Here is a 24,439-nt window from a genome sequence, read left to right as displayed (position 1 = left end):
GCACGGATGATTTGGTCGTAACCGCAATCTCTCTCATTCACACAATTGCCGGGTAGCTCGCAATTGGTCCTGTAGACTGCCATTGGACTGTACAGCAGTCCATCCTAAATGCTACCTATCCAAATGGAGGGTGCATTCACGCAAAGCAAGCTTCCTTTTCTCACTGACTTTCCATCATTATGAGAAGCCAATCGTGCCCCGTTCTGTGTTTATAATGGTACAATGCACCTTTAATTCAGTCCCAAATACACCTGATTCAGAACTCGAAATGATGAGGTGGCGCTTTCCATCTCAGAGAAAGCATTCCATCGTCATCCTAGTAAAAAGAAAAAAGACACGCATTTCTTGGATAATGCGAAGGCACGTGAGAAAGGCTCAGAAGTGAAGGGAAAGAGCAGGGATGGGATTGGGTAGTTCTGCTCAAAGCTGCAACGTGTCTGCAGTGCAGAGAAAAGACTACTGATGCCAAAAAATGTATTTTTCATAAGGAAGACGCAGACGCGTCTATGGAGAGGTGTCTTTCTGTGCGTAATAATTATAGTATGGGCGTTACGGAGCGGTGCCTCTGACGACCTACAATTACACTTTATTCACTGATATCTCGTTGTATTGATTTGCTATATGTGCATGGATGTTGTATGATACCTTCATCTGGGGAGTTGGGATGCTTTTTGTTTTGATTTTTAACAAACTTGAGAGAGACAGACGTCCTAAATAAATACATTATTTTTCGTTCTGAATAATTCGTTTCCATTGTGGAAACTCCCCTGAAAATCCACATCGGTTTCTGTCACGCTAACTTTTTTTGCGTGTTTATGGCTGTGCACAGACATTCTGCAGCATACATACGACCAGTAGAAGTAGAATAATTGACGGTTTCCATTCACAGAGAGAATCGGGTATATATTCTTCAAACAGGCTATAACCGGGAGTTAATTTACGGTATTCTCCTCAAGCGACCTGTAGTGGGGTTGATGCCAAGATGAAAGATGCGCTGGCAAGCCACAGGCATTCAATTTTCCGACCACTCGTTCCACGTACCTTTCTGAAGCCGAGCCCATATCGCATGAACTATACTATGAACAAATTTGAAATAAAAACGTAAAATTACAGCCAAAATAATACTATAGCCTAAACTGTGGGGTTCCATTGTGCCACATAACGACACTGTACACTCCTTCCCTAAACTGTAGCTCAGTAAGGCCTAGCAGCCATCCTTTCAGCAATCAAGATCCTTATCGATATGATGATGGGCTACATACAATAGGTTATCGAAAGCCCGCACACCTCTCCCAATATGATCGGTCATAGAACTTCAAACCACATTTACTACAAAAACGAAAATAATCTTAGGAATACATTCGATATTGCCCCACATCTGGATTCAATCGATGAGCAATTTCACCTTACAAAAAAATGTAGGCAAACGTTTCCGATAGATAGATTTCGATCAGAAATATCCTAGGCCTGGACACAGATGTATAGGCCTGCTAAGCAACAGCCAACCCATCCCCACAGAATAATACATGGCAACGGAACCACAGCTCCTGAGCTTACAGTGCGTGCCCAATTTAGTGCCCAAGTTGATGTAGCACTTTTACTCGTAAAAGTAAGACTGTGCTACAACTGCAAAGCATTCAATATTGACAACAAAATAGCATCTGCCTGGAAACACACACGCGATGTAAGGAACATAATTTAAGTCAATTTCCTGTGCAGAGCTCGTTTCTATTTAATTGCAACCCAGAAGAATCTACCGAAAGTGAGCTAGGTATCCGGGCCCTCCTCGCCAATCGACTTTTGGAGATGTCATGGCCTGTCGTCTGTCTAAGCCAGGATGGGATGTTTTTTTTTTTACAAAGCCTCCACCTTTTCTAGAAAGATCAAGTTTCCTGAGACTTTAAGGTGAAAAAAAGTGCCTACGACACCCCCTTTGTACCGATGGAAGGAGGGACTTTTTTTTGTAATGAACATGAGCATGCTAGAGCTTTCTGGTGAAGCCAGCACCTCCCCAAAAGTTTGGAATATAAAAGGCAGGGCAAAAAGTTTATGTAGGCAGTAGGGAGTTTTCTGCGGGGTCTGGATTGGAAATACAGAGGACCGGTCCCCTACTTGTATGATTGGAGTCTAACGGAAAATATAACTTCCCCCCTCGCCTCAAAGAGTCTACATGTCTAATATTTAGACATGTTCAGCTTTGTGGATATTCGGTTAGCGCTGTTGCTCAGCGCAACAGTGCTTTTGGCAAGAGGACAAGGCGAGGACGATCGTAAGTGTCACTTTGTAGTCTATCCTTGCCTCTGGTATGTAATTGTCTTAACGAAATTCATATGGAAAGACAGTGGGTTGATGGAGAAAAGTGGTTTTCATAGGGACAAGGTTTGCTGATGACTGAGCCATTGAGATACATATTAGGATACATTTCTATTCTTTATCTGTGGTAAGTGTTTATTGATTGTTGACTGGTTCCCTGGTTGTTTGTGTGTGTGGCATTAATAAGGATAGCCCACCTCTTGCAACTTGAGGAGAGTGTATGCGCATCATTGCTTGTTGGCCTTCTCACGCGTTGGAACGAGTTGGTACAGGTTCCAAGGCTTTCCCTTCCACTCGTTATTTGATGCCCTGGAGGTACATTTTAACAGCTGGAAATATTGGAATGCATGTAAGGGACAGATGGGAAAGCTACAAGGCATGCCAACTCTCTGCCCATTGGATTGAGTGGAATTGAATAGGCCTATATGGCTCAACAGTCTGGAAATAAAGGATACAGGCATTCAGTTGGTTATTAAACAATAATTCGTAGCCTGAGGCTAAATGGCAGCCCAGTAGAAAAGGATCAGGGTCATTCCTGAACGATGGAAATCTAGTTTTTCTAAATGGCATGTAGCCTAGGATACAGTCATTCATCACATGTAGGCTATACATTTTCTAATATAATTGTTTTACTTTTGCGGAAAGACTACAGTGACCTCAACATTGAAGGAGAGGACAAAGCATCATCATGCGCAATAAGCTCAGTTATTTGGCCTAGGTAGCTACTTACAAAAAGTTGATTCTAATGAGAGATAAAAGGATAAGAACCTAAATGCATTACCTATAGACAAACTACATTATCCGTTTTAAACTATTGGATTATGGTGTCAAATTGTCTAGACTGGTTGAGTATAGGGTTTCTAGTTGCATCTGGGGCGGACAGATGTGCAAATTCGCTCTACGGCCCAGTAGCGCCACCATGTGGTTCTGACATGCAACTCCAACAATGACATGCATTAGACGCGCCCCCTACCATCCCCTTTCATTTTTTTTATGATAATTGAAAACACATTCAGACTTCGGAAACTTTCCACTGAGGGATAAACGCTGGTGCTTGCCAAGCCGATAGTTTTCAATTATTTCAGCAGCGTTTGGAGGACAGCATTGACGACGTGGACCTTTTCCACTGACCGTTTCGCCCTCTACAGTCAAATTGTAGTAACTCCTGTGGACCAACATTTTTTGTTTTGGACACAGGTTGGCGGGCCCACAGCTAAACGAAGACCACAAATTAGCCATCAATACACTATATAATATAGGCTATTTAGGCCTAGTTCGAGCGCTAGCTGGGCTTACTTTGGAAATGCAATGTCTGGTTGGATATCTAACAATAAATAAACATGCTCAAAACGAATTTTGAGGTAGTCAAGCCTGCTGAGTATACGACAAAGCAGGATCAATTAGTTAGCCAGCTAATTTGAATAAAATAAACTGAAATACTTAACGTTATTCATTTTCTGGTTCATTAAGAAAATAATAAGTTATTTCAGATTTAAGCAAGATATCCGGGTAACTAATTGAGCCTACTTTGTAGTATAGGATAGCAATCCCTCAAGGATTGCTATTTTACGTTTCAATGTAGGACATAGGCCTTACTTTAATCGTTTTCCAGGCCTTCTGTCCTGTTGTTCATTCCAATCAAGGCATTACAAATGCATTTGTCATTTAGCACAGTGTTTCTCAACCCAAGTCCTTGAGTACCCCCAACAGCACACGCATTTTTGTTGTTGCCCCTGACAAACTCACCTGAATGAATTTGTTGGGGATTAATTCTAGTTGACAAGTTGAATCAGGTCAGTTTGTCTGGGGCTTCAAGAAAAATGTGTACTGTGGGGATACTCGAGGACTGGAGTTGATTTATCAGACACTTATCCAGAGCGACTTGGTGAGTACATACATTTTCGTATACATCACCTGGTCAAGGCGTCATCACATGGGCATCCGTGCCTTCCAAGTCGACATTGAAGGCAGCGTTGTGAACTATTTCCTCTCTGCATCTTTCTCAGGCACCGCCGGCAGCTGTACGTTGGACGGTCAATTCTACAACGACAGAGATGTCTGGAAACCCGAGCCATGCCAGATCTGCGTGTGCGATAGCGGCACAGTCATGTGCGACGAAGTTATCTGCGAGGACACATCCGACTGCCCCAATCCAGTGATCCCCCACGACGAATGCTGCCCCATCTGCCCCGATGACGGTACGCCGATTTCCTCCCGACTCAACGTTCACGGAGTTTACGTTACAGGCGCTTCCAGAATCAGTTTTGAAATGTTTTTCGAGGCCTCAGAGGGACTATTCGGCTTTTACTTTTAAGGGGTTGGAGAGCATTTTATGGATGGCCAACGAGGAATAAACTTGGATTTACCTTTATTCCAATCACACCAGTCATTTTTTTCCCCTTTTCCTCCGAAATGTGATGGGATACTATTCAGTGCTCCAGGCACATATTATGCGCATGACCAGTCTGGTGCCACTGCCACCTCCTAACTACCTTTGGCCTTCCTTTCAACTTTGACCTAGTCTCAAATTGGGCATTTTGTGTACATTTTCATTAGGCCTAGTTCAGAGATTGTAGGCCCCTGTTAGTTCTAAATCTAATAGCATAGGCCTAATGTACAATTTGAATTCACCCTACAAATATTACATTTTTTTACTGTTCAGATTTTTTCAGATATTTCACATTTGAATCTAATTGTTGTTTTTCTGTTGCTACCATAGGCTTCCAGGAGCCAAAGGTTGAGGTAAATATGATATGATCCTTATTGTTATTATCTATTAGATAAAACGTATAATTAGATTTGCTATTATTGTTAACGTTTAAAATGTACTTTACATGTATTCTTTATTGTTGATTCATTATAAACACATCATTGCAACAAAACTATTTGATCTTGACTGCAACACTAGTAAGGCCATAGGACAATAAGAACCACATCCTCATTTACAATCATAACCTAATTCTACTATTTTCCCGTCAAATAGGGACCCCAGGGTGATCGTGGAGCCAAGGGCGAGCCAGTACGTTTCACTTCCTTATTTCTATCATGCTTTGTATTCACTTCCGGTGGGCCAAAACCTAACAAACATGAGATGCATGCAAAACCTTCAAGTCACAGTCTTTCACCGATCCTCCTTTGACAGAGGTGTGTGGACGTTTTAAGGTTTGCACCTGTATCCCAAGTTAGGATTTGGCCATTGTGTTCTGGTATATTTTTGTACTTGTGTGCCTCTTGTCTCAGTTTTAAAGGACAGGCATCTTGCACATATCACTCATCATGACTGTTGTATTATCTCGTAATACTCATAGCCGAGTTTTGGCCTATAAGATATTAGCCATTAGTAGTTTCTGCTTTTATATTGGTAATGTCTGACACAAGGTTAGATTGTTATCGAAGGCAATGGATAGACATGTACATCCAGAGTCTTTGGAGTTTACTAGTGGAGCTAAATGGCTAAATAGTCGACCACTACCTTCATTATTTAGATCTCAGTTCATATTCTTCAATTGGTGTAGATGTTATACTTAATCCAAAACCCAACCTGTCTAGATACCCATTTGGTGACTAGCATTTTGAGATATGTGCGGATTTGTATCGGGCCAGCATATGCAGATATATTGTACATTTATTGAAATAGAAATACAATTTCTTAACTTGAGTAGTTCTACTCCATTTCAAATTAATTTGAAGAATAATGTAGTTCTCACAATATCTGGGACAGTGACTGGTTGGCCCTAACCAAATACTTTAAGTGGGTACAGTGAAGTGTTACAATCTTTATGACTTAAGTCACTTGGGATTGTCTTATAACTGAGACCGTGCGTGTAATTTTATCTCCGATCAGTTGGATGGATGGATGGATGGATGGATGGACCGACTGGTAGATACTTATACAGTTGGATGAACAAATAGATAGATTGATGTATGGAAGGACAGGAAGATAGCTAGACTAATGTACAAGTAATCTGAAGGTATTACAGATACGACCCATCAATTTGTTTCTAATATACAAGGGGCCTATATGCCTTGAGTTCACCCCAACCCCAAGGCCTATGTTAGCTTCTCCCTTGTCACTCTTCACTAATGCCTTATCCCCCATAGATAATAACGAAGCCCTTTTCTATATTCAATGACTACTACTATGTCTCTGTGATAGTTTATCACTAACCAGCCTCTCTCTTGTCTCTCCTGCAGGGAGCTCCTGGTTTCCCGGGCAACGATGGTATTCCTGGCCAGCCCGGCCTTCCTGGACCCCCAGGCCCCCCTGGACCCCCTGGCCTCGGCGGAGTAAGTATCTCAGGCCAAGATGGACATTTAGCCCACTTAGTAATGACCCGGTGTCTTCTTTGACCCAGGTGGAAAGGTTATGCGTTAGACAGAGGAAACTGATCCTAGATCAGAGATTAGGGGCAGCTTCTGTTGTGGGTTAGTAACTTAGATTGAAAGAAATGGGAGAAAGTGGCTAGCTCTGACAGCCGGTAGGAGAACACAGCAACACCCTCTTATGATGTCACATATCTTAACCTCACTGATCTCCATGTAGTCTGGACAGGCTCCAAATACAGTTAGCGCAGTAAATACAACAGAAACTATTGTGCTAGTCTATTCAGAATGGAAATCTCCAAATCATAATGATAAACCTCCAACAAGAGTACAGGCAAGAGCACGGGAGGTGTAATGCTAAGCTATCCTGGTTAGAGTGCAGTGCAGTCTGTATTTCAGCACCAGGGCAGGTGGACAGTGCCCAGCCAGGAGTGGACAGGGAGGTAATGCCAAACACAGCTAGGGAACGCCAGAGAGGTAGTCACCCTGTAGATATGTAATGGATATGAACAGATCTGTCATTGATATGGACAGGCCTAGTGCCTTGTATTCTCTAGCCGTGTTAGGCCCATCCATATACTGTATGTCGAGATTGCAGCACTGTTCTCATGATTCCCAATACTGACTGACTGTAACACATCTCTCCCTTGTGTTTCCCGTACAGAACTTCTCCCCTCAGATGTCTGGTGGTTTTGATGAGAAGAGCGGTGGTGGCATGTCCATGCCCGGCCCCATGGTACGGACATACAACTACACAGAGCCTGTTGGCCCAGTAGTATCACTCGCTCGTGGAATCTGTTTTATGTATAGGCACTACCGAAAACTATGGCCATGGGAGACTTTTGCTCAGCAGAAGTCCCACAAATTGACCTCTGTGGTACTCCATAGGTCACAGAAAATACTATCCCTTAAAAAAGAAGATATTTTCATGTCTTATGTACTTCCATATTCCATAAACGACTAACACTATACATTAGATGTTTGAGATATCTGCATAACCTTTGACTCATAATCTCCCTGTTACCACTGTGTAGATGCCTTGAAAAGTTACTGATACCACTATTTTAATATCCCTCTTCATGGTACGACTGTTGGGCATTAGAATGTATACTTTGGGAGGAATCTAACTCTCGCCCACCCACCCTTTGGTTGATCCTTTGGTCAGTTGGCTCCTTCTCAAAGATATATTCTAATGGGAAGACTGATGTGATTGGTCAATAATTGACTGATTGTTTCTCTTCCTTTTGATTGACAGGGCCCCATGGGTCCCCGTGGTCCCCCAGGACCTCCTGGCTCAAGTGTAAGTATCCCTTCCCATTGTGTTCTAGCTGTTTAAATGGCATTTGTCATGTAGGGGAAGAGACCTCGGGTCAACGGTCAAAAAGAGGTCAGTTTATGACCCTAGATGAATTGCATGATGGGAGTTGAAGTCGCTCTCGAGTTGTTTAATTGTAGGTGTGTTTTTTTTTTAAGCATATATGGCTGTATGTAAACTTTGTTTCATTTGATAGGTTCCTGACCATTTCTATTTAGTATCTTTTTAGTTCTTGTCAATTTTATTTTAGTTTTCGTTAGCTCCTAGTGTCTGTCATTGGCTTTACTTTTAGACTATTTGTATTGCTTTTTTGTTCTGTTTTTTGTTGTTGTTACATTCAGTTTCAGTCTTCGATAACTATAATGACTGTGGGAATGTTTTACCCACAGGACTCATTGTTCCATATGCTCATAGCCCATTGACAACAGAATTAAACAATGTTGTTTTTTGGATGGATGAACGTCATAGTCTGACATTGTCTCTTTGTCTCCCCCTACAGGGACCTCAGGGTTTCACTGGCCCCCCTGGTGAGCCTGGTGAGGCTGGTTCTTCCGTGAGTATCTCGTTCCCAGAATTTTCCAGAAAATGATACACCACCATCTCAATATCATCTCAGTATCTGAATCCCTCATAAACACACACTTTGAACTAAATTCTACACCATATTCTGCAGGGCAATACAATGTCAAAAAGCAGGAAATAAATCAATATATAATAGCTACACTTAAAAAAAAAACTTCCAAACAACCTCCAGAATACTAAGCCACCCATTACCTGCTGCATAGGCCTTGCCCCAGCCTGATGCTTGGAATGGACTCCACTAAGGTCACAGGGTCACCAATGTATGTTAATGTAGCCCCCCACACACACACACACACACACACACACACACACATCACCACCTTCCAATAGTATTTTGACTTACCTACCTATTAATTATAGTTTCTAGATTAAGGACAAATGATCCTAGATTATTTCCATTACTGACAAATTGTAATGATATTTCTCATATCAAGAAATCTCACGCACACACACAGCCTTCTCACCCAGTGGTTTATTTCTTACAGGGTCCCATGGGTCCCCGTGGTCCTGCTGGTCCCCCTGGCAAGAACGGAGATGATGTAAGTCACCAAGATATCCATCATTAAAATCGACCATTTAACATCTATGTCCCAGGACAATTTCTGGGTAAGATATTCATAAAGGGGATGGATTTGGAGCATAATTTATTCCTCACCTTGTCTCCTGCTCTCCATCCCTCTCCTTCCTTCCTTCCCTCCTTCCTACCCTCTTCCCATCCAGGGTGAGTCTGGCAAGCCTGGTCGCCCCGGTGAGCGTGGAGCTTCCGGCCCACAGGTGAGTCACAATGTCATTCTAATGTCACCTTATGTTACTCCATACTCCATCCTACACTCACTCTAGAACGTTAGTCTCAAGAGCAATAGCACCTAATGGTCAGACACCATGAGACATCTCATATACTTGAAGGGACGTTAAGCCATCATAACTCGCCCTCTTTTTTTTCTTTCTTTCTTTCTTTCTTTCTTTCTTTCTTTCTTTCTTTCTTTCTTTCTTTCTTTCTTTCTTTCTTTCTTTCTTTCTTTCTTTCTTTCTTTCTTTCTTTCTTTCTTTCTCTCCAGGGAGCTCGTGGATTCCCCGGAACCCCCGGCCTTCCCGGCATCAAGGGACACAGAGTGAGTCACCGCGCCCTCAAACTGTCCTGGTAGAAGTTGCTCTCCAGAGCAGACCCAGGATCAGCTAAACGTCCCCATGTCTAACCTTAATCATGAAGGGGATGCACGTTAAACTGATCTTGGATCAGTGTCTGGTGGCAACATCAGCCTATACTTCCCAAATAGCAGCAATACAATCTGCCCTATTTTCCTCTCTAATCTTGTCCTCTCTCGCTCTGTCCCTCTCTCTCTCTCCCTCTCTACTTCCTTCTCTAGGGATTCAGCGGTCTTGATGGAGCTAAGGGAGAGACTGGCCCCGCTGGACCCAAGGTGAGACCCCTTCTCCTCCATCTCTCCTACTGATGTTGAAATCACACACAATCCCCCTTCCCCCCTCTCTCGTCCCCCATTCACTGACCTGTCTGTGTCCGTTTGTCCTTCCTCAGGGAGAGGCTGGTGCATCCGGTGAGAACGGAGCCGCTGGAGCCATGGTGAGTCCCAGCCTCCATTTAGTCAGCAGACCTACACAGTACTATGAGTGTAGAGAGAAGATCACACTCATTTTTAACATTCTGCAGCAGTAGCAATGTGAATGGCAGCCATGGTTACTTACCGTGCCACTATCTCTCCCTCTCTTTTAGGGGCCCCGTGGTCTGCCTGGTGAGAGAGGCCGTGCTGGTCCCAACGGAGCTGCTGTAAGTCAACCCCACAACCACCCCCTGTAACCAGTTGTGGGAAAAGTACCCAATTGTCATACTGGAGGGAAAGTAAAAACACCTAAATAGTAGTACTTTAAAGTATTTTTACTTAAGTACTTTACACCACCCCCTGTAACCATAAACAAGGGGTGCAATATCATCATCACAACATTGTCTTATTGACAGAGACCCTATACCTGTAGCTCAACGGTCATCACATTTCCCAAGTAATTTTGTATATTTCAGATGTTTACTGATCAGTCCAGGGCTAACTTGTTGGAAACAACCGTTCTTACTCTCAATCTACAAAATGCCTCACAAACTGATTTGCCTGAATGTCCTATATTGTTGAACATAAGCCTTGTACAGCCTTGCATACTGGCCTCAGTAGGAAGCCATATTTGATATGTTCTAAAAATTCAGTATGTCAGTTAATTCGTTTTACAGTGTCATGTTGGATTCTGACATTGAAGGGTCAGCCATTTTGTTTGTTTACAATTCATGTTTACAGTTCAGCCATATTTGAATTGGACCCTGAAGGGTGGTAGCTGGTTGCATCTGACCCAGTTGTGCCTCTCTCTCTTTGTATCTTTCTCTCCTGCAGGGTGCTCGTGGTAACGATGGTGCTGCTGGTGCTGCTGGTCCTCCTGTAAGTACTAACGCCAGCTATCTATTCACACATACACAACCATCAACAGAAACATATTGGTACACAAGCTCACTTATGCAGTATTCATGATTTAGACACTAACTCAATCCTCTCTCTCTCTTGTTTTCTTGTATTCTAGGGCCCCACTGGCCCCGCTGGTGCCCCCGGTTTCCCCGGTGGCCCCGGAGCCAAGGTAAGATATCAACTGGCACCTATCCGTGTTCACACACCTGTATACCTTCTATCCTCTCCCCTCTACCCTCACCTCTAGTTCTTTCCCAGGGAGCCGTATTTGGAGAGGTAGATGAGATAAAACATACAGTACATCCATTCTAGCACAAAAGAAAACAACAAAACAACAATGGTAATAGTAATCTACATACTGCTGGGTTTCCAAGATAGTGGTATCCATTTGCACCATGCATGAAACCGTGTGTAGTTGACTGCCAGTTGAAAGTATATCCAGCTTCACTATTGTGATTGTGCCATGCCATGTGACCTTCAGAGGTCACATTGATTTATATGTGGATATGATTCTATTGAATGGCAGCATAGTCGAGTATTAGTACAGTACTACCATAGGGAAGTACTAGGTAGTAGGGTAGTATAGTACACTAGTACTTCACTTGGTAGTAGTAGTACTACTAGAGTAGTACTTGTGTAGGGTAGTACTAGTACAATACTAGTTCCATGTTCTTTCTGTTCTTGCCCTGACCATATCTATCTTCACCCCAACAGGGAGAGGTTGGTGCCCAGGGAGCTCGTGGTGGCGAGGGACCCCAGGGATCCCGTGGAGAGGCTGGTAACCCAGGACCCGCTGGCGCTGCTGGCCCTGCTGTGAGTCTCACCCTCAGAAACCTCTAGTGAAATACACCTCTGGACTGTGTGGGAGACTTGAAGTTACATTTGCTATCCTTGTGAGAGACTTTCCCCTCTAACCCATTGGTTTGTGTCTCTTGTAGGGAAACAACGGTGCTGATGGAAACCCCGGTACCAAGGGTGCCCCTGTAAGTCTACACCTCACCCCACTCCTCAGTGAACTAGCCATTTTAGTTGTCATTGGTTTGTCTTGGTATTTGTTAGAGTTCAACTTTGGAAATAACCAATATTGTTGTCACTGACTGGTCTCTCAGTGATGATGAATCCAGGAAGTATAATGATTGTTGTCTCTCTGCTGCCTCCTTTAGGGTTCTGCTGGTATTGCTGGCGCTCCTGGCTTCCCTGGACCCCGTGGACCCCCCGGACCCCAGGGTGCTGGTGGAGCTCCCGGACCCAAGGGTAACACTGTAAGTCCAGCTCTCTCTGACTTCCATCACTAAATATTGTGTATATATATATATATAATATCTTAACTTGCTGTTATAACTTGGTCAGAATGCACAGACCATTGAGTGTGGATTCTGATAATGATGTTTGTTGTTTCTTCAACCTAGGGTGAGGTTGGTGCTACTGGAGCCAAGGGAGAGGCTGGTGCTAAGGGAGAGTCTGTAAGTACACCTTTTGACTTCCTCTTTGGTCAAATACGATCCACCAAGTCACCCATACCACGGACACTGTATCCACATACTCTGTCAGCAGTCTATATGTGTCTGAACTCTACCACTGTACTGATCCACATCTCAGCACAATGCCTTGCCACCCTCCATTTCTCTGACCTCTATCTTGTTTCTCCATTACCCAGGGCCCCGCTGGAGTCCAGGGACCCGCCGGCCCTGCTGGTGAGGAAGGCAAGAGAGGGTCCCGTGGTGAGCCCGGTGCTGCTGGTGCCCGTGGAGCCCCCGGCGAGCGCGTAAGTACCCCAGATAGTCACACACTGTCCCCTCTTCATCATACTCCTCCTCTCTCCCTCTGTCCCTCTCTCTCTCTCCCTCTCTACTTCCTTCTCTAGGGATTCTTACTCCTTACTCTTAGGACAGCCAGTTTGACTGTCCTCTTACTCCTTACTCTTAGGACAGCCAGTTTGACTGTCCTCTTACTCCTTACTCTTAGGACAGCCAGTTTGACTGTCCTCTTACTCCTTACTCTTAGGACAGCCAGTTTGACTGTCCTCTTACTCCTTACTCTTAGGACAGCCAGTTTGACTGTCCTCTTACTCCTTACTCTTAGGACAGCCAGTTTGACTGTCCTCTTACTCCTTACTCTTAGGACAGCCAGTTTGACTGTCCTCTTACGCCACATGTCCTCTGATGTCCTAGTTTTAGATTACCCTCCCCCTGCCTCACTAAACTGTGTTGTAGGCCTCCAAAATCCACTGTCTTCCTCTTCCAAAGAACCACCATTGCATTCCTGCCCCATACCCATCAAAATGATGGTGTTTGAGCCATCCAATATGATGCATTAAATCAACTATAGGAACTGGGTCAGTAGGGGAGTGCGATACAAGAACTTGAGCATTTGTCTTTTTATACATTGCTTACTTCCTCAACAGTACAGCTAGCGTTGGCACACGCATACACAGCGATGATATCTCTATGACTATTCCATCACATAAATAATCACATTTCGACTTATGAAGGCTTAGCTCGTTGGAACCAATATCTAGCTAACAACCTCTCTGGTTCCCAGTCAGCTAAATGTAACTGTCGCCCTCTCCCTGATGTTTCACCTCATTTGGCCACCAGAGGGCTGTGAGCGCTGAGCAGTAATGTGGTGTTACTGAATGGTTGTGTTATGGTGCTGAGGTAGCAGTAATGTTGTGGCACTGACTGAGTGACAGTGTTGAGGTATTGACCTGTGTTGTGTTTGTCGCCCCCTACAGGGCGGCCCTGGTAGCCGCGGTTTCCCTGGTGCTGATGGAGCTGCTGGTCCCAAGGTGACTACACACACACACACACACACACACACACACACACACACACACACACACACACACACACACACACACACACATACCTGGAACAGACACACATACACACCTGCAACACCCACCCACTTGTTCAAATGTATATACTACAGTACACCACCAAACGTTGCTACATGCTATGGTCACTAGCTAAGTACAGCAAACTCATCTCTCCATCTCTCTCTCTCTCTCTCTCTCTCTCTCTCTCCCTCCATCACAGGGTGGCCCCGGTGAGCGTGGTGGCGCCGGAGTTGCTGGAGCTAAGGGTAACACTGGTGAGCCTGGCCGCAACGGCGAGCCTGGTATGCCTGGATCCAAGGTGAGTAAGACAGGGGATCGGTCTCAGATCGCTGGACATTTGTTATGCTCTATCATTGTTGGATAGTTACTCCACAACTAATAGATACTAGAAGAATGGAACCAATATATTCATGTTAATGTGGCATATCAAGATATGTTATGTACCTGACCTTTGCCCTCTCACCTTTGCCCCCCCCCCCATCTCTAGGGTATGACTGGTAGCCCTGGCAGCCCTGGTCCCGATGGCAAGACTGGCCCCTCTGTAAGTTCCTCAGCTACAGATTCACCTGACCCTCACAGCACCGATTCAACGACACTGAAAGACACTGATAAAGATGAAGACCTATGGCTACTTCACCCAATTTCACTGTGGTCACTGACTCTCTACCCTCCTCTGTGACAGGGAGCTGGTGGTCAAGATGGTCGCCCCGGACCTCCCGGCCCCGTTGGAGCCAGAGGCCAGCCCGGAGTCATGGGATTCCCCGGACCTAAGGGAGCCGCTGTGAGTAACCCTTCTCTCTCGCGCTGCTCTCATTCGGGCGCAGTATTTTATGGGCTAATTCGAGAAATGTGATCTGAAGTTGCGAGGAAACACAATGTATCAGTGGAGGCTGCTGAGGGGGAGGAAGGCTCGTAACAGTGGGTGGAATGGAGTCAATGGAATGGTATCAAACATATGGTTTCCATGTGGTTGATACCATTCCGTTGACTCCATTCCAGCCATTACTATGAGGCGTTCTCACCTCAGCAGCCTTCACTGCAATGTATGATATAGTTGTCCATAGCCTAAAACCTAGGTTTCAGTATACAGTATTGATCTCTGATGGGAAATGAGCTAATGGGTATTTGCCTTCTCCTGTAGGGTGAGGGTGGCAAGCCTGGTGAGAGAGGAGTCATGGGACCCGGTGGCGCTGTTGGCGCTCCCGGCAAAGATGGTGATGTTGGTGCTCCTGGTGCCCCCGGTGTTGCCGTAAGTACACTTTCAGCATCCCACAATGCTTCACTTCCATTCTCCCCGAAGCTTTGAGGACAACATTCTTCAGTATTACCTGCACTACGTCACACTTGCACACAAGCAAACACACTATCACTAATACAAGCCAGCATGGAATCTCCTAGGAGATTGCAACACCACTTTTGCTTACATTATATGGGGGTAACTCCATCCACTACCAAGGTGTAGCACCCACCATTATGCCGATCACACTAATGTTCCTAACCAACTCTCCTCCTTCTTCTCCTCCTCATAGGGACCTGCTGGAGAGCGAGGCGAGCAGGGAGCCGGTGGCCCCCCTGGATTCCAGGTACAGCATTGAACTATGGGAAATGATCAGCATCTGACCAATCACAGATCTCCTCCTACTTCAGGACCTCTGGCCCTTGCCTCACCTGTCTCTCACTTGTCTCTTTGTATAACAGGGACTTCCAGGACCCCAAGGTGCTATTGGTGAGACTGGCAAGCCCGGAGAGCAGGTAAGAATACTACAGGAGTACAGCATCTTTGGTGTCACTCACTGCCCCATGCCTTGTCCTTGGTACTCATCACTACATGACACTTGACTTCCTGACAAGATTTGTGACTTGACAATGCTAATCTCAAATCTCTAATTGTGATCTCTAATATCCTCTCTCTCTCTCTCTCTCTCTCTCTCTCTCTCTCTCTCTCTCTCTCCTGTCTAGGGTCTGCCCGGTGAGGGTGGTGCCCCTGGTTCTGCTGGATCCAGAGTGAGTATCCCAGAATAATAATGACATCACTTCCTGAGTGGTAGACTGCTACAGCTACACTGTAGCCCAGCGGCCTAGCCAAACTAGACAACGGCTAAAGGCTAAAGCAGCAACAGACTAGCACCCAGCCGACCCAGGCTAAAAACATTAGCATTGACATCGAAAACATCCTTCATCTTATATACATGTGATGTGATGCTCCGGAACCAAAGCTGATGTCCTCTCTTCTCTCCGTACCCCAGGGTGACAGAGGTTTCCCCGGTGAGCGTGGTGCCCCCGGCCCATCTGGACCCGCTGGTGCCCGTGGCTCTCCTGGCTCTGCTGGTAACGATGGTGCTAAGGGAGAGGCTGGTGCCGCAGGAGCCCCCGGTGGCCAGGGACCCCCTGGCCTGCAGGGAATGCCCGGAGAGCGTGGTGCTGGTGGTCTTCCAGGCCTGAAGGGAGACAGAGTGAGTACCGGTGCCGCCCTTCACTTATCATCCGCCATGCCTAAATTCATGTTCATCAGTAGGCCTTGACTTCATACTTCTGTGGCACTCAGTGGCATACCCTCCATCCATCCAAACTTCCACTTGCATTACAGTGGACTTGCCTGAGTCCATCCATCTCGGTATCTGTATAACCCACAGCGTACAATACTAATTCAGCTACTCTTGTGTTTGACAGGGTGACCAAGGAGTCAAGGGTGCTGATGGCGCCGGTGGTAAGGATGGTGCCCGTGGTATGACTGGCCCCATCGGACCCAACGGCCCTGCTGGCTCTCCTGGTGATAAGGGAGAGACTGGCGCTCCTGGAGCTGTTGGACCTTCTGGTGCCCGTGGTGCACCTGTGAGTACCTCAGGCCCAGCCTGTCACCATCTCACCACAGACATGACACAAAGACCTAAAAACATAGCTCCCCATGCATCCATACCACGGGGCATCGCTCTATGGGAGTTAGTCTTGAAGCTTCAAATAGAGACCACATTGCCACAATGCATGAAGCAAAGTAAAAATGGTGCCGGAACACACCGAGCACCAAAGCGAGCAATAAAGAATGAAACTTAAGTAGAAATAAAGGCGTATAGAAGAAAGAACTTACCCACACTCATGTGATGCTAGTCCCTGACCTGTAACACACTCCTGGTCTGACTAACCCTAACCTTCTCTCCCAGGGTGAGCGCGGTGAGTCTGGTGCCCCCGGACCCGCTGGATTCGCTGGGCCTCCTGTAAGTACACACACCTCTTTACCTGTCCTCATTTCACGCAGAAATCACTTCTCAATTCACACAGAAAACACTTCTCAATTCACTCAGAAATCAGCTGCCAATTCAAACAGACATCGGTTGTCAATCAAGATGATGACTCGTAACATCTCGCACACTATGACAATTCTAAATTGAATTCGTTGACGTTAAAGGAGACCGGCTTATCTTACCATAGCATCCAGTCTAGATGAACCTCAACACTAATCTACTCTACATTCACTCAATCACTTCTTCTTCTCTCTTCTCCTTCAGGGTGGTGATGGTCAGCCTGGTGCTAAGGGAGAGGCTGGAGATAACGGTGCCAAGGGTGACGGTGGTGCCCAAGGACCCGCTGGACCTACTGGAGCCCCTGGACCTCAGGTATAACACGTGGGACTGACCACTGGGTACCCACCCTGACCCATCTTAAATGGTTCTCTGTAGCTCAATTGGTAGAGCATGGCAGTTGCAATGCCAGGATAGTGGGTTTGATTCCCGGGACCACCCACATGTGAAATGTATGCACGCATGACTGTAAGTTACTTTAGATAAAAGCATCTGCTAAATGGCATATATTATGATATAGTTCTTTATTGATATGCATTAAAAGTCATTCAAATGAATTCCACTATCATAGCCCTGCAGCGGGTACTCTCAGTGACTTCAGCTGGAGCGCTGTTATATTGGTCTACCCGGTAAGACCACAGTATTACAGAGATGTTTGGATTGCTCTTGCTTACTGACTGAAGCACTGCTGTATCCACACAGGGTCCCGCTGGAAACACCGGAGCTAAGGGCGCCCGTGGTGCTGCTGGTCCCCCTGTAAGTAGCTTTATATCTTATCCTCCCAACATCTCTCATCTGTCTGACTGTAAAAGATAGCATTTGTAAAGTAGAATCATGCTTCCCAATCTGATACACTAGGTTGACCAGTGCCTCTCTTTCTCTCCTTAGGGTGCCACTGGTTTCCCCGGTGCTGCTGGTAGAGTTGGACCTCCCGGCCCATCTGTAAGTGCTTCTTTCTCTACCACCATTCGAACTGAACCATGTCCATCCTCCATCAATATACCAGTCAATACCCTGGATCTGGCCGCTGGTTCCAGATTTAACCATAGGCTAACACTAAGCAAGCAAACAGCTCGATAATAGCTTAAGACAGCAATCCCACAATACAACAGCACAACTATCAATACAACATGTTATTGTGCAACCAACCCAAGACATAACGGCATTGCCTGATGCCCAAACAGGCATCTAGCTAGGCGTTAGCTTAACATTTGGTTGATCCCAATACTGTCATCGATAACAGCCATTGATACAGGTTTATTCGGTCAACTTCAGCCTCATCTCATACTCAACCATCCTCTCCTCTTTCTTTCAGGGCAACAACGGACCCCCCGGACCCCCAGGCCCTGGTGGAAAGGAAGGACAGAAGGGTAACCGTGGTGAGACTGGTCCCGCCGGTCGTCCTGGTGAGCTTGGCGCTGCTGGACCCCCTGGTGCCCAGGGAGAGAAGGGACAGCCTGGTGGAGATGGTCCCAATGTAAGTACCCCTTTTTTTGGCTGTCACTGTCACCCTAACAAAGTAACACTCTGACCCCTAAACTGACAAGAGGGAACAATACGAATACACCTTTTGGAGTGCACCTGTAACACACGCCGCTGGAGTTCAGATCTGACGCTTTAGAAAAGGGACACCTCAATGACCTATTCTCTCTTTCTCTTCTTCTCTCCTACAGGGACCCTCTGGAACTCCTGGACCTCAGGGTATTGGTGGACAGCGTGGTATTGTTGGTCTGCCCGGACAGAGAGGCGAGCGCGGTTTCCCCGGCCTCGCCGGACAACTGGTCAGTGCCTCAGAGTGCTATAGTTCTAGAACTTCACATTAAAGGGCGTTAGGCTTTTGCAGAGGAGACAGCGTTCACGGTGGATATCCCTCGTTTTCAATAAGGCAGTGACTAGGTGGTCTATAAGCCTGCCGCAATGATGCTAAAGGCCCTCTGTGCTATCGCTGCCAAGATGGCAGCCGACAAGTGCAACGCTCTTGCAGTAGCTTATTCATACAGTGTAGTTGTCATGGCGCTACTTCAGTAGTGGTACTCCGGTGTTATGATTGAGGTCTAACCCTGTTCTCTGTTTCCTGCTTTAGGGAGAGCCTGGCAAGCAGGGACCTGGTGGCCCATCTGGTGAGCGTGGACCCCCCGGACCCATGGGACCCCCTGGACTGGCTGGAGCACCTGGTGAGCCTGGTCGTGAGGGAACTCCTGGTAATGAGGGATCTTCTGGTCGCGATGGTGCTGCTGGACCCAAGGTGAGAGCTATGCTCGTACACTGTCCTCAAGACAGAGTTAACCCTTCACTTTGGGAACCAGCCTGTAGACAATCTACACTGGGCACCATTACACGACTACTTGCATGGCTGAAATAGGCATCACATACTGTAAAGTATTGGGATTATGTCAGGAGTTTGATCTTCTCTTGACCCGTCTCTGTTCCCCTCTGTCTTGCCTATAGGGAGAACGTGGTGAGTCTGGTGTTGCCGGTGCTTCCGGTGCCCCCGGGCCCCCTGGTGCCCCTGGACCCGTCGGCCCTGCTGGAAAGTCTGGTGACCGTGGAGAGTCTGTAAGTGTCCAGATCCTCAGCCATTACTCCCTTAGACTGACGAGGAATACATAACTGGATGCAATTCAGACTTGATAATATTCAGAGACCTTACTGTATGTTGAAAACTGTTGTTGCCTCAAAATGGCCGCCCGTCGCACAGTAACTAGTTAAGGCTCTAGAAGGGGTTGAGGTCTTAGTTTGTAGTCCTGTTAGAATACAGCATATGCTGGAGCTCCTAGTAGTTGAGCTACATAGTCTTTATGACATGCCATCGAGTTGGGATTATCAATTGAATTGATTGTCATAATCTCTTTATCTCTCTTTCCCTTTCTCTCTTCTTCAGGGTCCTGCTGGCCCCGCTGGTATTGCTGGCCCTGCTGGTCCCCGTGGCCCATCTGTACGTATATACTCCATCACAAATTCATAAAACCATCACGATGAATACAATATCTGCTCTTCCACTCTGAGTCTGAGGAAAGGGTATACTGAACACACCTGTCCTTTTCCCACCCAGGGACCCGCTGGAGCTCGTGGAGACAAGGGAGAGGCTGGCGAGGCTGGAGAGCGAGGCATGAAGGGACACAGAGGATTCACTGGCATGCAGGGACCCCCTGGCCCCTCTGTGAGTACCCCTACTGATTACGAATCAACAATAATAACAACACACAAGTGACTCCAGCAGAAACAAGGGAAATGGGTCGCTACACACAAGGAAGAGATAACACAGAACCTAGCAAGTGGGAAAAATCAACCTTCTCCCTGTAATGTTGTTTGATGCAATAGGCACCTAAATCTGTTGTTTCTGCCCATAGGGACAATCTGGAGAGTCAGGACCTGCTGGAGCTTCTGGCCCCGCTGGACCTAGAGTGAGTATGACCCACATTATGACAACGGTCACACAACTATCAGCATAGCAACGTTATGACTGTGGATCACTTCTCTGGTGACAACATGATGTGGATAGTCTACACTGTCGTATTAAGCTTTGGCTCTCCCTACACTAGGGACCTTCTGGATCTGCTGGTGCCGCCGGTAAGGATGGTATGAGCGGTCTGCCCGGCCCCATCGGACCTCCCGGACCCCGTGGTCGCTCTGGAGAGATGGGACCCTCCGTAAGTCACTTTCAACCACTTCAAAATCGATATATTTTGCTACTTATTCTTCTTCACATCCTGATCCCTTATACTTCCTCCACATATAGGGACCCCCTGGCCCTCCCGGTCCCCCTGGCCCCCCCGGACCTCCCGGCGGTGGATTCGACATGGGCTTCATTGCTCAGCCCGCTCAGGAGAAGGCCCCCGATCCCTTCCGTCACTTCCGCGCCGACGACGCCAACGTGATGCGCGACCGTGACCTGGAGGTAGACACCACCCTCAAGAGCCTGAGCCAGCAGATTGAGAACATCCGCTCTCCCGAGGGCACCAAGAAGAACCCTGCCCGCACCTGCAGAGACCTGAAGATGTGCCACCCCGACTGGAAGAGCGGTGAGTTGGAGAGTCATAGACCCATTCTAGACTACGGTTGCTCGCTCATCATTAGTCAAGAAATTGCTTGGCTTTGAGGAAAGCATGGAGCTGTATTGGTTCTGACAAGCTTTGGCATAGTGTGTAAAGACATCTTCAGTAGACACAAGCTATTTTAGTTTCTGTTGAGTCTTGCTGTCTGTGGAGTCTCAAAACAACCACAATCACATTGGATGTTCTTGACGCGATCCACTCTCTTCTCCATGCAGGCGAGTACTGGATCGACCCCGACCAGGGCTGCACCCAGGATGCCATCAAGGTTTACTGCAACATGGAGACCGGCGAGACCTGCGTCTACCCCATCGAGGCTGATATCCCCAAGAAGAGCTGGTACACCAGTAAGAACATCAAGGAGAAGAAGCACGTCTGGTTCGGCGAGGCAATGACCGATGGCTTCCAGGTGAGAACATCGGCGCGACAATCTGGGCTGTTGGGAAAAGAGGACCCTAATCGCACCATTCTCTCGGATGACGAGTCCTTGATGCTAACTCCAATCTTTCTCCTCTCCCTCACAGTTCGAGTATGGCAGTGAGGGCTCCAGCGCTCAGGATGTTAACATCCAGCTGACCTTCCTGCGCCTTATGGCCACTGAGGCCAGCCAGAACATCACATATCACTGCAAGAACAGCATCGCCTACATGGACCAGCAGTCCGGCAACCTGAAGAAGTCCCTGCTTCTCCAGGGCTCCAACGAGATCGAGATCAGAGCCGAGGGCAACAGCCGCTTCACATACAGCGTCACCGAGGACGGCTGCACGGTGAGTCCTCCTTCCGGCTGTTACCTACTCTCTGCTGTATCTTAGGCTGTGTCCGCTCAGGAACTTCTCTAGAAAGAATCCTTCCTCTCAGGGATGGTTTGAGAGAGAATTCTCGCCTCTAAAAGAGGAAAGAGAATTGGAAAGGGCTTTTGGGATTATGGTGTTAATGTAGGACAAGGGTCACTAGTTGGAAGCAGATGAGGGTTTGATGTGAGGGGCTTTGTGATCTGGGATGATATTCCTCATCCCTTGGTATAAAGGGCTTTTTCCAGGAGCCATCTTTTGACAGGGGGATGGGAGGGAATGATTTTAAATTGATTAGGAAACGCAACTATGGATTCTGATTGTGCCTTTTTCATCTTCTTTCACATCACAGTCGCACACTGGTGCATGGGGCAAGACAGTCATCGACTACAAGACAACGAAAACATCCCGTCTGCCTATTATTGACATCGCTCCTATGGACGTTGGTGCACCCAATCAGGAATTTGGCATTGAAGTTGGCCCAGTCTGCTTCTTGTAAAAAAGAAATCTGGACTTGAAATTGTTCGTGTGTGTGTATGTTTTTTTTCTAGCAGTCATCCCTCTCAACCCTTTTCTATGCATTTAAAAAACCCTAGAGTTTCATTTGGCCGTTCAAAAATGGTCCACTTGCTTAAAACCGCACTTCTGAAGACAGTGGTTGTGTGTCATCAAGCTTTTTTGAGACCACTATTACCACCACCATCAACACCGAGGATACTTTAGAAGACTCAATGGTTTCACTGGCAAAAAGAAAATAATATATACTTGTAAAGTGTAAAATCCCCCCTGGAGTTTGACAGAAAAAAAACATCCCAGATACAGGTGACTTTTTTACCACTGCGGAAGGACAATGAAAAAGAAAACCAAATGCTTTGTACCACTTTCAGGTGATGTCAAATAAATCTTAAAAATGACAGTGAAGTGTCTTGTTGTTGTACCCACCTGGAGAAGCAGTTGTTGTTCCTTCTGAAGTCACACGAAAGCAGCATTAGAGACATGGGTTCAACTTCTTTTTTAATCTTATGGCTACCTCAAAAAAGAAATCCACGTTACCCAGTGTTAGTTAAACCCAGGTTAGATTTTACACGGCAGAAGTATGGTTGTAAGTAACAGCTGCAAAAGGTGCTATTCTTCATGAGGTCCTGACAATGGAGGGTGATCGAAATTGTGCTATTATGTTGTCATTCTTGCTTGCAGGACCTTAGGTGCTAAATTAGCAGATTATCTTGATGTCAGTCTTAACAGATGTGTTTCAAGTGTTGGCTAAGATCTCTGCAACAGAGGCATAGCAAGAGGTATACTGTAGTTAGGATGCACACAACCCTGTCTAGTGTAGAATGAGCAGGTGGATTTGTTGTCTTTTGTTTTTAACATCTTTTGACACTTTTTGGTTGTTTGTTTCGTTTTGAAATCCCCCCTTTTGTGGTCCAATTGCTTCTAGCAGTACCCCTCTTTCACCCCCCCATTGTTTTCGTTTTTTTGTTTTGTTTTCTTATTTTATGCGAAGGGTTTTGGAGAAAAAAATTGAACACAGAAAAAATTGAAATATCAAATTATGAGCGAAGCAGACACACCGTTGGGGGATTAAAACAAGAGGATCTGTACCTATTTTGTATATGTATAAAAATTTGAGATGTTTTTAATTATTTTGGATGCTGAAATAAAGCATGTTAAGTGGTCTACCTTATGTTTGTCAGACATGATCTTGACTATTCCCTGACTGCCCAATGGACTTGAATGAGGCACAGCTTGCACCTGTTACAGTTGTTTTGACTGAAAGGAAGATTAAAGAAAATCTCAGAAATGTTTGCCTCTGAAAATGATATGCTCCTCAGAATCAGGTAATATTTAAGGTGGAACCATGTCCAAGGCAACAATTAGGCTAAAGTAAAAACACATGGTGGCCATTGTTAGAGTTAAAGACAGTTCAATAGTACAAACACAGCACAGAAGATGGATACTTCAATACTCTACCTTTACAACATAAGATAAATGGTTTAATCCTTTTTTTCTGACTTAAATCTAACCTGGGCAGAATCCAGTTTGAAGATGCATATCCAAGACATTTGACTTCAGTCCACACGCTGTTCGTCTCCTTCCGACAGGGTTGATTTAAATATATATTCCATTCTGTTATGTCAAGTAAATCCACCAGCGATAACCATCCACATTGGCGCGCCCTTGGAGACAGCAGCGGTGCGCGACACCTCTGTATGCAACAAAATATATCGTGCCCACAGTTTACGCATTGATGTTTACGCATCCATCGGCAAAAGCAAAACCACTTCACAGTTGAAATCCAATTTGTTTCAAGCGTAGTTCATCCGAAATAGAAAAATAAATACAAGAGGATAACCATCCGTAAGACATTCTCTCTGATAGGTGTTCAGTTGTGGAGACCCAGCACCATAGTCTAACCATCTCTGCCTTTCAGAGGCACACTATTCAGGTGGGCTCTACTCTACC

The 24,439-nt window shown here is 46.1% G+C and overlaps 1 protein-coding gene across 1 annotated transcript; it reads left to right on the top strand.

Annotated features, from left to right (window-relative positions):
* Nucleotides 1-1,987: 1,987 nt before the first annotated feature.
* Nucleotides 1,988-23,660, top strand: LOC106600852 (collagen alpha-1(I) chain). The gene is made up of 47 exons (XM_014192569.2): nt 1,988-2,269; nt 4,320-4,511; nt 5,033-5,055; nt 5,297-5,332; nt 6,508-6,600; nt 7,301-7,372; nt 7,892-7,936; nt 8,451-8,504; nt 9,019-9,072; nt 9,254-9,307; nt 9,592-9,645; nt 9,901-9,954; nt 10,071-10,115; nt 10,266-10,319; nt 10,927-10,971; nt 11,111-11,164; nt 11,710-11,808; nt 11,934-11,978; nt 12,159-12,257; nt 12,405-12,458; nt 12,653-12,760; nt 13,730-13,783; nt 14,034-14,132; nt 14,322-14,375; nt 14,517-14,615; nt 14,976-15,083; nt 15,364-15,417; nt 15,533-15,586; nt 15,794-15,838; nt 16,081-16,287; nt 16,505-16,666; nt 16,993-17,046; nt 17,338-17,445; nt 17,833-17,886; nt 18,019-18,072; nt 18,446-18,607; nt 18,804-18,911; nt 19,214-19,375; nt 19,579-19,686; nt 20,012-20,065; nt 20,183-20,290; nt 20,481-20,534; nt 20,673-20,780; nt 20,870-21,152; nt 21,401-21,591; nt 21,707-21,949; nt 22,326-23,660. The coding sequence occupies exons 1-47, from the start codon at nt 2,188-2,190 to the stop codon at nt 22,470-22,472; spliced, it is 4,350 nt and encodes a 1,449-aa protein (XP_014048044.1). The 5' UTR covers nt 1,988-2,187; the 3' UTR covers nt 22,473-23,660.
* Nucleotides 23,661-24,439: the final 779 nt, after the last annotated feature.

The sequence above is a fragment of the Salmo salar genome, chromosome ssa03 (genome assembly GCF_905237065.1).
Source record: "Salmo salar chromosome ssa03, Ssal_v3.1, whole genome shotgun sequence".
Classification (NCBI taxonomy): Eukaryota; Metazoa; Chordata; class Actinopteri; order Salmoniformes; family Salmonidae; genus Salmo; species Salmo salar.
This window is presented reverse-complemented; position numbering and strand designations above follow the sequence as displayed.

What these genes read in the sequence shown, in the direction of transcription:
- LOC106600852 (XM_014192569.2), top strand. Translation starts at nt 2,188, where the DNA reads ATGTTCAGCTTTGTGGATATTCGGTTAGCGCTGTTGCTCAGCGCAACA. An exon ending in GTGGAGCCCCCGGCGAGCGC is followed by an intron (nt 12,761 to 13,729) that starts GTAAGTACCCCA and finishes CGCCCCCTACAG; the next exon opens with GGCGGCCCTGGTAGCCGCGG. An exon ending in CTGGTCCCCGTGGCCCATCT is followed by an intron (nt 20,066 to 20,182) that starts GTACGTATATAC and finishes TTTCCCACCCAG; the next exon opens with GGACCCGCTGGAGCTCGTGG.